This window comes from Nicotiana tabacum, chromosome 22 (assembly GCF_000715075.1).
Source record: "Nicotiana tabacum cultivar K326 chromosome 22, ASM71507v2, whole genome shotgun sequence".
Taxonomy (NCBI): Eukaryota; Viridiplantae; Streptophyta; class Magnoliopsida; order Solanales; family Solanaceae; genus Nicotiana; species Nicotiana tabacum.
The window spans coordinates 89,644,029-89,658,493 of record NC_134101.1 but is presented as its reverse complement, the minus strand read 5'-3'; the positions used below and the strand labels follow the sequence as shown (position 1 = coordinate 89,658,493).

The following is a 14,465-nucleotide window of genomic DNA, read 5'->3' as shown; positions in this document are numbered from 1 at the left end:
AGAAATTTGCTATAGTTCTTGTCGAAGGAGAGAGAGCTCCATGACTTGTTGATATGATGAATGGTTATGAGTTTCTACGTGTTTCTTTCATCATCAGTAGTGTACGAAGGTTTAGAACGAGGTTCTGGTTGATATGAGGTTTATTACCAGTATTGGGCTGTTTTGAGCAGCTACCGTGATTAGAAATCATTGCTATGAGTAATTGAGTTATGTGATATATCACATGATTACATCTTGGGTTATGATTACAACTTGATACAGCTTGTTCAGACTTATACAGTGTGTAGATGCGAGATTCTGATCTTATAGAGATTTGGGATGTTGGAAATTGGTTCTTAGGTTTATGGGCTAGGTTGAATTAAGAAATTTCAGTTATGTTATGTTATCAGACCTATATGGTATAGGGTGATGTGGGATCACCCCTGAGTATGTTCATGGTAAGGTTACACGGCGGTTTGATGGCTTTGGGAACAACTCTGGGCACGTTCGAGGACGAACGTATGTTTAAGTGGGGGAGGATGTAACGACCCGACCGGTCATTTTGAGCATTTGCACTTCGCTCGGTAGTTTATGGGCATGAGTAGCTCCGTATGATGTATCTTGACTTGTGTGAATCGTCGGTTTTTATTTTTAGGTTATTCAAAATTGATCTGGAAAAATGATTCTCAACTAGGAAGCTTTAAATTGGAACAATTAACCAAGTTTGACTTTTTGAGTATTTGACCTCGGATCAGAAATTTGATGGTCTCGTTAGCTCCATTGGGTGATCTTGGACTTAGGAGAGTGTCCGGATTGCGGTTTAGAGGTCCGTAATTAAATATGGCTTGAAATGCCGAAAGTTGGATTTTTGGAAAGTTTGACCGGGAGTTGACTTTTTGATATCATATTCGGATTTTGGTTCCGGGAATTGGTATAGCTTCGTTATGTCATTAGAGACTTGTGTGCAAACTTTGAGGTGAATTGGACGCGATTTAATAGGTTTCGACATCGGTTGTGAAGTTTGAAGTTCCAAAGTTCATTGATTTCAAATTGAGATATGATTCATCATTTCAATGTTGTTATGTGTGTTTTGAGGCCTCGAGTAGGTTCGTGTTATGTTGTGGGACTTGTCGGTATATTTGGACGGGGTTCCGAGTGGCTCGGGTGAATTTCGGATGAGGTTCGGATCATTTTCATTTCATGATGCATTGCTGAAGATTTCTGGTTCTGGTGTGATCGCACCTGCGGAGTGTTGGGTGCAGGTGCGAAGCCGCAAAAGCAGCAGTGTTATCACATAAGCGTTAAGGGGAGCTGGACGTAAGGATCGCAGGTGCAGGTGCTTGGAAGCACCAGCGCAACCACAGATATTGTTCAAGTGCGCAGAAGCGGCTTAAGAACCGCAGGTGCGAGTGATTGCTGGGTTAGGCTGTTTTTGCAGAAGCGAAGTCTTACCGCAAAAGTGGTGGTCGCAGATGCGACGAACTGTCCGCAAATGCGGAGAATGCTGGGCAGAAGCTATAAAATCGAGATTTTGGTTCTTTTATCACATTTTGAGATGTGGGACTCATATTGAGTTATTCAGAGGTCGAAACGCGCGAGATGGTATTTTTGGAGCATCGCTTGGCTTGCTCGGTATTGAAATTGGCTTGTTCGAGGTAAGTAACTCTTCTAAACTTAGTGCTGAGGGTATGAAACCTAGAATTATGTGCTATGTGATTTATAATAAGGTGACGCACATGCTAGGTGATGGGCGTGCACCGTGTGAATAGTGACTCTGTTGTTTCTGTGGTAGTGTGTCCTGATCTTATCTATAACCATGAAATCTCTACGTACATGAGCTATTGAGCTATGATACATGTTAGAAACTATACCTAAGCTACATGTTTATCCTATTGGGATCCATAATGGTCATTTCTTGCTGTCATCTCACTGATTTTACTGATATTTCGTACTCAGTCATATTCATGCATTCATATTATATTTTGATCTCAGTTGTAATTTATTGATACATCATATCATTATTGTTGAGCTAGTTTTATGGCATTGTGACACCATGAGTGAGACTGGAGAGATTGATGACGGAGTGAGGCCGAGAGCCTGATATGAGTGACAGTTATGGGATCGGGATATATGTCGCAGCATGTTATATTGATTTATGTCTGGTCTGGCTTATGATAGTGCTTGGGCTATAGGAGCCCCTCCGGAGTCTGTACAAACCCCCTAGTGAGCACGGTTTATTATATTGAGGGATGGATCTTTCCTGGACATGGATCTTTTCCGAAGAATTATATACCTGGAGATGGATCATCTCCACGAGAAGGATTGGCCCTACTCAATACTGAGTGATTGTTAGTCAGTTGATGTATATATTCCGGGATAGATCTTTCCTGGGGCGGATTGGCCATATACGGTACTGAGTGATTGGGCATGATGAACAGAAAGTGTGAGACAGTGAGATTGAGTACTCTGAGAGAGTGAGTACGTGATTCATCTCTGAGATACATGGCATTGACACGCACACATGACATACAGGCATAGAGATGTATTTTTCCTCATATTGTACGGTATCACGTCATTCATGACTTCTTACACATATTGGTATATGAGCATAGAGAGATATTTTATATTTTCTATCTAGAAAGAAAATGAAACATCTTATTTATTGTAGAAAGGATTTTTGAAAGAATTTACAGTTTTCAAACTATGTCATGTTTTTCGACGATTTCGGTAAAGGATTTGGTTTTTCATTGATATACTTGGAAGCGGAACTATTTCGAAAATTATGAAAAAATTGAGCAGTTTAAATTCTGAGTTACTTCTTTTGTTATCTACTTTACATTGTTATGAACTGATGTTGGTTATTGGTGTTGGGCCCGACCTATGTTCTAGCTCGTCACTACTTTCAACCTAAGGTTTGGTTTGTTACTTATTGAGTACATGGGGTCGGTTGTACTCATACTACACTTCTGCACCTTGCGTGCTGGTGTTAGTTGATGGTGTTGTTGTGTTTGATGGGAGCTGGATTTGAAGATGTACCTGCGTCCCTATTGTAGCTGCCTCTTGTTCATGATAGCCTTAGATTTATAAAACTTTGTTTATGTACTTTTCAAATAGAAGTTGTATTTACTTCATATCAGCTTTGTAAACTCTATTCTTAGGAGCTCATGATTTGTACTACCAGTCCTTGGGAAACGTATAAGATTCAAATAATTTCTTTTGTTTAAAGTTTAACTTCAATGCCTAGTATCCACATACTATTTAGCTAGGAAAGTGATTGGCGGCTAAATCGGGTAATAAAGTGAAATTGGAGGTAAATCGACTAATTGTTTCCTGTAATTTTCTCTAAAAGGGGTCATTTTTCTCTACGATCGGAGGAATTTTTATTTTAATTAGATAAACTTAAACATAGAAAAGACAATTGCCCCTAATTTGCAGACTACCAATAAAGGGACAATTAAGCAGTTTAATTTTTCCTTCCCAGTTTGCTTCCCAGACTACAATTGTTTATGCATGTAATGGGCCACTCGAATTGTGCATGCACCAACAAAATAAATAAAATTTCTATTCGATATTTATACCAAAATCATGAATATATATATTAATCTTATCAACATATTTATTATTTGATTATAATTAATTAACATATATTCTCAGTTTAATTTGTTAATGCTAATATTAAATTATTTGATTTGATTTAAACGGTGAATAAGACTCCTTATTTGGTGGGAGATTTGCAAATATAGGATCATTTGAGGCAATTGATTAAATTTTGTTCCCGTTTAAAAAGGTTTTGCAAAAATATCCTTGACGCTAGGGTTACGAGGAATTGATTGCCTGTGTGGTAGCTTTCACATCATAACAGTTTCCAGATTTAACTAATATATGTTGACAAAATAAAGAATTGTTATCACTACATATTTACATGGGGTAAAAGGTTATATGTCATATTTACCAAGTTACTAACCTCATTACTATGGTGATCATATGTGATTATCTTTTAGGTGACTTAATGTGTAAAATAAAAGGGAAAAAGGTTAAAATTGTACTTATACTATTGAAAATTAGTCACGTTAATACCCGTTTCTATTTTCCGTCCAAAATCATACCTGCTGTTAGTAAAGTATATAAATTTGTCCCTAACCCTAACAAATTTTGTGGCACCGGACCCCAAAATAATTTGCCAACTAGGCAAATTTTGACTCATTATTTTAGAAATCTGCCCCACCCTTATACCACGTTAATTAGTAGTATCTTCTAAAGAATCTGACAGCAAATCAGCCATCATCTTCTTTAGGATTCAAGGTTTTTTTTGTTGATGAATGTCACTTGCTGCCTTCAATGACATTGCTATCATTTCTGAAGTTCCTTGAAGAACCACCACCGCGGGTTGTCTTCATTTTTGTGACTACTGATCTTGACACAACATTCAAAAAGGGAACCATCTGATCCTCATTCAAGGTTACTCTGCGTGTGGAAACACCACCGGACAATGACCAGTGAGCAACACAAAACTTCCCTAAACAATGAAACTTCAATTCAACACCCGAAGGCCAATAACATTTCCAAAATTAGGACCCACTAAGTTGAGTAAAGGAAACAGGGTTAAGGAGGACAAACCCAGATTCTACAAAAACAGCGTGAAGCGCAACCAGCAACAGCTTATGGTCACGGCAGCCGTCATCACTCAGCCGTCAGCTCAAGCCGTCATCACTCAGCTTGAGAGATGCTCAGAAGATACGAATTAACGGGTTGTAAGGGTGTGGGGGGGGGGGGGGGGTTTCAAAATTTGCCTAGTTGGCAAATTATTTTGGGGTCCGGTGCCACAAAATTTGTTAGGGTTAGGGACAAATTTATATACTTTATTAACGGTAGGTATGATTTTGGACGGAAAATAGAAACGAATATAAACGTGACTAATTTTCAATAGTATAGGTACAATTTTAGCCTTTTTCCCAAAATAACATATACTGAGTATACTAATTAAACTCATGTTTTGCAACTAGTTGGCTCCTCTCTAGTACAAACTCAGCACAGAACCGACAATTGTATAATTTCTAACATAGCCCATTTCATTCTTCCTGGGAAATCTGTGAAAGGCATTATTGTAGACTAACCGGTCTACCTTACGATGATTTACACTCTAGTCAAAAATGAATTGAAGGCTAGTCGGTCATAGGTAAGTCAACAGTTAAATAACATGGGAAAAGGATTCCATTCAAAGTTGTTGAACACGAATTCCATTGATTATAAAGATGTCTTCATGAAATTCTAGAAACAAGTCCCTTTAATGTAGAAAATGAGCTGGAGAGTAATAGCCGGTTAGGCGAAAAGTGTTTTTTTTTTTTTGTCAAAAGCACTTTTGACCAAAAATTGAGGTGTTTGACCAAGCTTCTGGAAGGAAAAAAAGTGTTTTCGAGGAGAAGCAGAAGCAGTTTTGGAGAAGCAGAAAAAAGTAGTTTCTCTCCAAAAGTACTTTTTTGAGAAGCACTTTTGAGAAAAATATACTTAGAAGCAGTTTCTTAAAGCTTATCCAAACGCTAATTGCTGCTCAGAAATGCTTTTCAAATTAATTAGCCAAACACAAACTGTTTTTCACCAAAAGTACTTTTGAGAAAAGAACTTTAAAAAAAATAATTTTCAAAATAAGCTAATTTTTACAGCTTAGCCAAAACATATGCCCCTGGTGACCAAGGATAGGGGATATAGAGACCAAGAAGTAAGATTTTGTTTTTTGGTACAAATATTGAGTGTAAGTGGGGGTTTTTTTCATACGAAGTGTTAGGAGAATCTGTTAGGATATACTATCAATTATGCGTTTTATTATAGAATTTTTTTATGAAACAATTGTTTATCTAGTAAATGATTTAGTGTATAGCGATTTAACTTTACACGTAAGATTATATTATTGTTTTCTTATAAGTCATAAAGTTTATGATTACAATCTAATGATTGGAATTGGATAAGCCATCGGAATGATAGAAACATAAGATTAGATATAATGTATCTTAATTATAAAATTAGTATAATTTCGATTTCTTCTACTAGTGCATTTAGTATATACTGAAAGGATCAAGTGATAAGTATTTTATATATTAACTTAATTAATAATTTTCTAGTCCATTCAATGTACTTATACGCTTAATCTTTATATAATCATTAGTAGTTGCATATATTGTTTATTACATTAATTTATTAAAAGCCGAGATTTTTTTGTGGGCCAATATGCTAGGTAAAATAGACAATAATAATGTACATTGGCAAAATAATTAGTTGATAGAATCTATATCTCGATTTAAAGATTGATGATGCACCTTTATGAAAGCTTAAAATTTTTCATATGTAAACCCGACTAGTGAATACTGTATCCGACAGATAAAATAAATTAAGCAAATTTTTTAAAAAATAATAATAAATTAATTAATTAAATTTTCAGTAATTTGACTTAATTGATTAGTAACTTGGTGCATGCTTTACTAGAGAAATCCGCCTATTAGAATTTTGTAATTTCAAGTATTATTTGGGTAATACAGTAAAAGATCGTGAAACTACTGGAATCGCGATGCAATTAACTGTTGTTGATTCACAAAAACGGAAGACAAACTTCATCGACAAATTGTGTTATGCTTCAAACAGATAACTTAATCAGAATCTTGTCGCAGGAGTAATTAGTAATAGCACCGCTGCTAGCAGAGGCCTTAACAGCAAGAGGGCCATTCTCCTGTGGCACGATTCCTTAGTACTTCTTTGCAAATTTGCATTTTGTACTTGCATAAATAATCAATGTGAATAGTTTCTAATGTTCTTTCCTTATTTGCCTTATTTCACTAGACCAGCAAAGGGTGTGAATAAAGAGAAGTTTTGGCGAAACAATAAGAATAATTCCCGTGCGACTAGTTTCAAGCCATAAAAATAACTTTTTACCGAAATACAAGGTATTGTTACGTACAACACACCTAATATGGTCTGGTCTTTCACGAACTCGCACGTAGCGACAAATAATGTATCGAGTTATCTTTTTTTTATATTTTTTTTACGGAAAAGGTCCAAATATGTCCTTCTACTATATAAAATTGAGCACATTTGCCCTTCATTAATACTTTAGCCCATATATACCCTTACCATCACATAATTGGTCCATATATGCCCTTACTGTCACATAGTTGATCCATATTATATCCTTTTCGAAACGGAATCCACCCAAACTAATTAACTCTTTCTTTAATTGTATTAAAGTGTATTACAAACACTATCACCTTTTTGTTAGTACTTTTTTCTTTTACTTTTCTTTCTTCTTTTTTCTTTTCTTCTCTTTTTTCTTTTTCCTTTTTCTTTCTCTCATATCCGATTTCCTCCATTGCCGAGGCCTTTTCCATTTCCGTCACCAATTTCACGTGATTTTATTCCTAAAAATCAAACCTACACCACCAAAACCTTCCAAGCGAGAAGGCTCTGGTTCTTCTGAAAAGAAAGAGATGAAAATTGTCAGAGAAATTTTTTCGATGGTGTTAATTTAGTGAAGGTAGGATATGGTATTCAGATTTTGAAGGTGTTGTTCATCGTGGAGCTTCAGATCTGAAGGGAACAAGACCTTCAAAATCTGAATAACTATATCCTACTTTCACCCAATTAACACCACCGAAAAAATTCTCCGATAATTTTCATCTCCTTCAGGTTAGAAGAACCTGTGAGGTTTGTGATAGTAAAATTAGCAGGTATTCATAAGTTTTGTCAAGTTAAATTGGTGGCGAAAATGGAAAATCAGCAATGAAGGGACTCGGATATAGGAGAAATAAAAAAGCAAAAAAAAGAGAAGAAAAGAAAAAAGAAGAAAGAAAAGAGAAGGTTAAAAAAAGTACTAATAAAAAGAAAATAGTGTTTGTAATACATTTTAGTACAATTAACGAAAGAGCTTATTAGTTTGGGTGGATTCCGTTTCAAAAAGGACATATATGGACCAATTATGTGACGGTAAGGGCATATGTGGGCTAAAGTATTAACGAATGACAAATGTGCTCAATTTCGTATAGTACAAGGGCATATTTGGATATTTCCATATTTTTTATAATGAGTGGACGTTAAAAGAACAAAAGGCAAAAGTGTTTCGTGGAGCGGATCATGAATTGGGCGAAAGGGAGGGAAGGACATGGGTAAAATTTGAATCCCACACTACTTGAGTGCGCATGAACTTTATAATCACTAGACCACAATTCTAATCTCACGGCAAAAGAGCTTCTTTTACTATCGGTGAACCTTTGTATGTCCCTTTTTTCACCTTGGAACTATAATAATTTCTCTACAATGCTTCTTTTTGTTTGCGCACTATTTTAATTATTATTTTTTGCAGGTGCCAAAATATGGATGCTGGCTTGCAATGGGGCATAGTAACTGTCTGATGTTGAATTAGGGGGTGTCTAGTGCTTAATCTTGAAAAAAAACATATACTATGTTACCTCATGGCCTATTTAACGGTGGAAATAGAATTAACTCTTAGCTCCCTTGCTCCCTCTATTTGTTATTCTTCACCAACTAGTCTAAACTTACGTCGCATGCCTCCTACAGCTGTGTTCTTGAACATGAAAACAAGTTTGTCTGTCTACTCTCTAATCACACAATGCTAGGTTCTTGCTCAACCAGGCTATGCTCCACATCATTCTATCCAATCACAAATGTGTGCCATGCAAAACCAGAAATTCCCTTTGATGGAAAATTTCATAAGTACCAAGCAGAAAAATACCCAATGTGTATATGTTGAAAGAGTTTTAACTTTTATAGACAGACAGTGTAAGCTGCAAAACACAGACAGTCTCTGATAATAAAAAACAGCAGTGCAGATTATGATACATTCACTCACCAGTCACCACCAACAAACTCCCCCTCCCCCCTCCAAAAAGAGATTAAAAAAGTAAAGCAAAAATACGCAGAAGAAAGAGTTCCAAGATCCGATCATTTGCATAAAGTATATTCTATTTAATATTGTTTACAAAAAAAAAAAAAAATACCTCTCACCAGATCGGTTACACGTTCTTTCCTTCCCCTGGTTGTTCACACTCCAAAAATGCTCCATCCTAGTACGTATAAGGGAATTGCAAATCCCATGTCGATACAGGGCAAGTAGGTGAACGTTGATAGAGCAGGAAAACGCGACCGGATTCACGTGCCCTCATGTTTCTGGGGCAATACTCTATATTCTACTTCTTCCTGCAGTATGACCAGCAAACGATATATTGTACCTTCGGAGAAGTCTTCACTCTTGCGAAGAAAACTGCCAACTCATAACATCACCTGTTTCTTCTGTATGACGACTATCACAAAGAAATCTACTTTCAAAAAACTTGGTTTCACTATATGCATTGCCTGGACCGAAAATTGTCATTTGATAAGAGAGAGCCAATCAGATTTTCCAATCTCCTTGCCCCTGCAGTAGGTCTGAGGAATGTGATATTACCCACTACGGAGCATGGATCTGTCCCATTCTCCCGATTCCCTATGCACCAGCCACCGGGGACAAACATGTCTTGACCTCGAAACAGGAGTTCAGAATCAATGTTGTCAAGCACTGGATCATCTTGATGGAACTTTCTCGCAAATGGGGCATTACTGTCAACCATTCTTTGCATGTCATCAAGTGTAAGGTAATGAGGATGCTGCTTTGGAGGGTTATCCCACGATATATAGTGCAGATCACTGTTTACTGTGGTATTGCAGAACTCCTGAGCGTTACAGATGACAGTGTGGAAATAGCCTTCTGGAGTTGAGATGAAGTTTGCATAGTACATAAGTACAGTTCGAGGCAAGTTGTCCCAACCCCATATGCAGAAGTCAATGAAGGGTCGAGAAAGGGCCGTCCAAGCAGACCCTGTAAAAGAGGCAAGAACAAAGTTTTAGAAATTTTGTGAAGTGTTAACAGCAATAAAAATCTAGACGAGGAACAAAATGAAGCAGGTGTTCCATATGTTAAGTCTTGCTCATGATCTTATCCCTTCCAGCCCCTGTCAAGATAATCATTAATAAAAGTAAAGGAATAAATGACAAATTTCCTTAAATAAGAACACTCCTTCCAAAGTCCAAACTTCATGTCAAATAGAAATATACAGCTGCCTACAAGCTTATGTAGAATATAACAGATGAGCCTTCAAAAACTTTACTTGTAAACACCTGATAATCTTCAAACAATGAGTACACCAAAATACAATTAGATGAAAAATAAACCGTTCATCAGGTCGTCAAAGTGAGTACTACTCGAATAAACAATGTAAATTTGCTCCTAATAAAATGTGTCAGTACAAACATTTAAACATTTTCTTGGTTGAAACTGTCCATCACACTGTAGGATGGAAAAGCACAAGAAAATCCAAGGTGATACCAAATGGCATATACAATATAGACCACAGGGTATGGAAACCCAGGGCGACAAGAAAGATGTGTTTTTTCACTTGGTTGGCAGCGAGGAAGTGAAGGATCACCTATACTAGGTGGCGTTTTATGTGCAAGAATTCAAGAACTAGGCTAGGACGTGGATCACCTCCTTTTGCATTGCCAGCTAGCAATGCACTTGTGATGGGAGATTTTGAGATGGTTCAGGATACAATGGACAATGCCAGGCACTGTTCAGTAGGGCTTATGGAAAACTTTTCCGGACGAGGACAAGCAAGGCGTGGGATGTTCCCCTATTGGCACTCATATGGATTATATGGAATGAGAGAAATAGGAGAATTTTAGATGGGATAAAGAATGACTTACTACATTTGAAAAATAGCCTCTTATTCCGAGTAAACTTTTGGTGCATCCCTGAGGTTCCGATTTGTATAGAGAATTGGTAATCTTTCATAGAGAATCATATCCTTTTGTAGATTCTTTACTTTTTTTGTATACTACTTGTATATGAGAGATGTTCGCAACATTAATAAAGTTATTTACCTAATCAAAAAATTATATATAGGAGCTGTTCCTGTGTTACTCTCTCCGTCCAAAATTTATGTGGCATTGTTTGACTAACAGAGTTGAGGAAAAGAAAACTTTTGAAACTTGTAGTGTAAAAACATTTGTGTGGCTATAGTCATCTCATTAGGGTAGAATGAGATGTTTAAAGTTAAATAGTTTCTAAATATACAAAGGTGTCATTCTTTTGGACAAACTAAAAAGTAAAGTGTGCCACATAAAACGGGACAGAGGGAGCATATATTATCAAACAGCTTTCTAATCCACTTCTGCCAATCAATCCTGACAACTGCAACATGCATAATATGCTGCGGAACAAAAACTAATGTGCGTAACTTTTAATCTATCAAAGTTTGCTCATCCAGCATGTTGCCTGGGACAGAAGTCAAAGGCAAAACTCTAACTGCATTAGGCACAATGGTCGAAATTGTTTATAGTATGAAATGTAAAATCCTCAAGCATCTCTCGATTCATAAGAAAAAAGGACTCCCTATCCAACGGATTTTCCCTATGTGGTAAAAACTAAAACTCTACCAGCAAGTCAGAATTTGGATTTACTGGTGTAAGATCACAGCTAGCACACAGAGGCAAATGGAGCTAGACATATACAGAGGAACTGCTGTATATTTTTCTGCTAAGGGAATTTGATCTGTCAATTTTTCAAATTTTACCTAGCAAAAACCTCATTTATTAAGAGATCTTACAATAGAAAGAATTCAAGACAATTCATTATAGCAAACAGCGGGTTGGAATGTAATCAACACGGCAGCATATGTGAAGCATAACATGGACAAAAAGAGTTCAAATCTTTCAGCCTAAGCACAGAAGTAAACGATAGAAAATTCACCTGTAAAAAGCTTAAAAGCTGTTGGCACACTTCTTCTCTGTCTAATCCAGAAAACATCGGATTTCTTATTCAAATACAACCCCGGATCAACAATGATTGGCTTTGCCCTTTGAAACCTTCAGCAATATAAACCAAAAAAAAAAAAAAATTCAAACATCACCCAAGTAATGCTGTATATCCCATCCAAAATAAGGAAACATGGAAACTTTGCTTACTCTTTCCAGCCAATGTCACTAGTATGATCAATGAAGTTAAGATCCCGCGGTATATGCGAAAATGTATGAATTAGATCTAATGAACCAAAAGAATTCAACAGCCAAACCCCATTAGTAAAAGATTCAACCATAACCAACTGAAAATCTCAATAAGCATAATTAGAGGCGAATCCAGGACCAGAAATCTGTGAGTTCAGAACGAGTGTAATAATAGTACATGAATATATTTTAATAAGTTTTAGCATCTGAATGTATATAGTTTGAACAGAAAGCAATAGAATCACAATTGAACTCGTTCTAAATCCGCCTCTCAGCAAAATTCACAAGAAAAAAGGAACTCACACTTACCATCTTGAGTAACAAGTGGGTAATCAGAAGCACTTAAATTGATAAACCAATCCCATTCACCCCCTTCTTTCAACAATATAGCAGCAGCATGTAAAGTATTAGCCACCATAGTGGGCCCACGGTAAGTAACAAGATTAGCTTTACTAATCATTTTTACATTCGTGAATTTAGCAAAAATTTTGTGATTAAACACAAAATTATGCAAATCAAGTCTCTCCTCAGCTGATGACTCAGCATCAAGGTGCACTACGTAATGGTTATTGGGGTGGTACAGAGCTTGAAGGGTCCGTTTCAGCATGCCGCCGTCGCCGGCGGAGCCGGAGATTAAGTAGGCGAAACGTGGCGGCGGGGAAGCGTCGGAAATGGGTAAAGATTGAAGCTTTGATTCGACGAAAATGGAAAGGGGTATTAAAGGAGTGCCATTTGGTGAAATTAAGGTTGTAAGGAATACGATGAAAATGGAAACAATTGAGGCTATTGCAAGTGGATAGATCCATTTGCTTTCCATTATCGGTGGATGTTTGAGTTTTTTGTAAAAGCTTTTGAGTTTCTTCATTATACTTATTTTTTGGACTAAATTTGAGTAAAGATGTGATTTTTGATGAAATTTCAGTGATGGATTTAAGAAGAAATTAGGGAACTTGCTCTAATTAGAATGAGTTCAAAATGGAGCTATTCAAAATTCGTGTTACTTTGATGAAATTTGATAGGAAATGGAGTCTGTAATAATTTCTAGATGTATGATATTATAGAGTTTGCTCAAGAGTTGTAATAGTGGTAGGTGAAAGGGTGGAAAAGGAGGGCATGCTTTGCTGGTATGGTAGGACATCGGAGGTGGGGCTATGTTTGTATGGTAAAAACTTATACTCCCTCGCTTTCGATTTTTATGAAATAGATAGTGATTGGACATAAAGTTAGAGTTTAAAACTTGTGATTGTAAGTATATGATATTGAATTCTATGATTAAGAATGAGTTTATTCTTTTCGAAGTGTCTTAAATAAGAATTAAGTTCATATAAATTTAAACGGAGAGAATATATCTTTTATGTATAAATTATTTGATTTGATGTAAATAAGTGGTAAGTTTTATCGTGTTTATATTGTGTGTTTATTGTTTTTGGTTGGGTGTATGTTATATACACTGATATGTGAAGAACTTTTGTCATACGCGACTAGCACTTTCGCAGATGCGAAAAGCAAATTCTCCCTAGTCAGCTCCTCCTCTGAGCGAACGCAAGCATCGCACGCGAATGAGAAGATCGGCTCCACAATACTCCGCGATCGCGACTATCAGCCCGCAAATGCGATGTACAAAATACAGCCAACCAAAATCCTTCTTTGAGATCGCGAGCCTTTGCTCCGCAATAGTGAAGCACTACAATACACTAGCAACTCAACTGCTACAAACTCAACCAAAATAGTCCAAAATAGTCTAAAATTACACTAGAACCCTCCGATATCCGTCTAATCATTACATAAAGTCCATATACTCCCTACAAACTTGTCGCAAGGATCAAAATATAAAAAACAACAACAAAACCAAGAACGAAGATCAAATCTATCTCTTAACTTTTAAACAATCTTACTTCGCCAAATGCGATTGTATCATACTTAGACATTCCGAAGTGCAACCAAACTTTGCACACAAGTTTATGTCAAAAATTAAGATTTATCTAAGGTCTCAAAACCACAATCAAAGCTCATTAGCCCAAAAATTAACTACCGGTCAAACTTAAGAACTCTCCAAAATTTCAAATTGACAAGTTTTGACAAATAGAGTCAAAATCTCTGAGGAACATCCAAAAGAAAATTCGAACATAGACCCAAGTCCAAAATTATCATACGAACATATTGAGACCATCAAATCTTGATTCTGAGGTCGTTTACTCAAAAGTTTAACCTTGATAAACTCTTCGAACTTAAAGCTTCCATAATAAAAATTAGTCTTCCAAACTAATCCCGAACCTCTCAAAAAATTAAAATCAATCATGCTCGCAAGTTGTAATGCATCATATCGCACCATTGAAGGTCTCAAATCACAAAATGGAATGCCATAACTCAAAATGACCGGTCATGTCATTACATAAATCGAATAACCTTATATCCATTTTGACTTGATAAATGGAGGGACTAACTGT

At 36.4% G+C, this 14,465-nt stretch overlaps 1 protein-coding gene across 2 annotated transcripts; it reads right to left on the bottom strand.

Annotated features, from left to right (window-relative positions):
- Positions 1-8,723: 8,723 nt before the first annotated feature.
- On the bottom strand, positions 8,724-13,159 carry LOC107809236 (beta-glucuronosyltransferase GlcAT14B). Of its 2 annotated transcripts, none has more exons than XM_075244387.1 (4): positions 12,322-13,159; positions 11,980-12,055; positions 11,765-11,880; positions 8,724-9,835 (listed from the first exon to the last, which is right to left on the bottom strand). In XM_075244387.1, the coding sequence occupies exons 1-4, from the start codon at positions 12,881-12,883 to the stop codon at positions 9,321-9,323; spliced, it is 1,269 nt and encodes a 422-aa protein (XP_075100488.1). In that variant the 5' UTR covers positions 12,884-13,159; the 3' UTR covers positions 8,724-9,320. The 2 variants fall into 2 exon arrangements, with proteins under 2 accessions (XP_075100488.1, XP_016489322.1); XM_016633836.2 differs by having other exon boundaries at positions 12,328-13,158.
- Positions 13,160-14,465: the final 1,306 nt, after the last annotated feature.

Coding starts and splice junctions, on each gene's coding strand:
- LOC107809236 (XM_075244387.1), bottom strand. CDS start 12,883: ATGAAGAAACTCAAAAGCTTTTACAAAAAACTCAAACATCCACCGATA. Junction 12,056..12,321: donor TGTTACTCAAGATGGTAAGT/GTGAGTTCCTTT, acceptor TTGGTTCATTAG/ATCTAATTCATACATTTTCG. Junction 11,881..11,979: donor AGTGACATTGGCTGGAAAGA/GTAAGCAAAGTT, acceptor ATATTGCTGAAG/GTTTCAAAGGGCAAAGCCAA.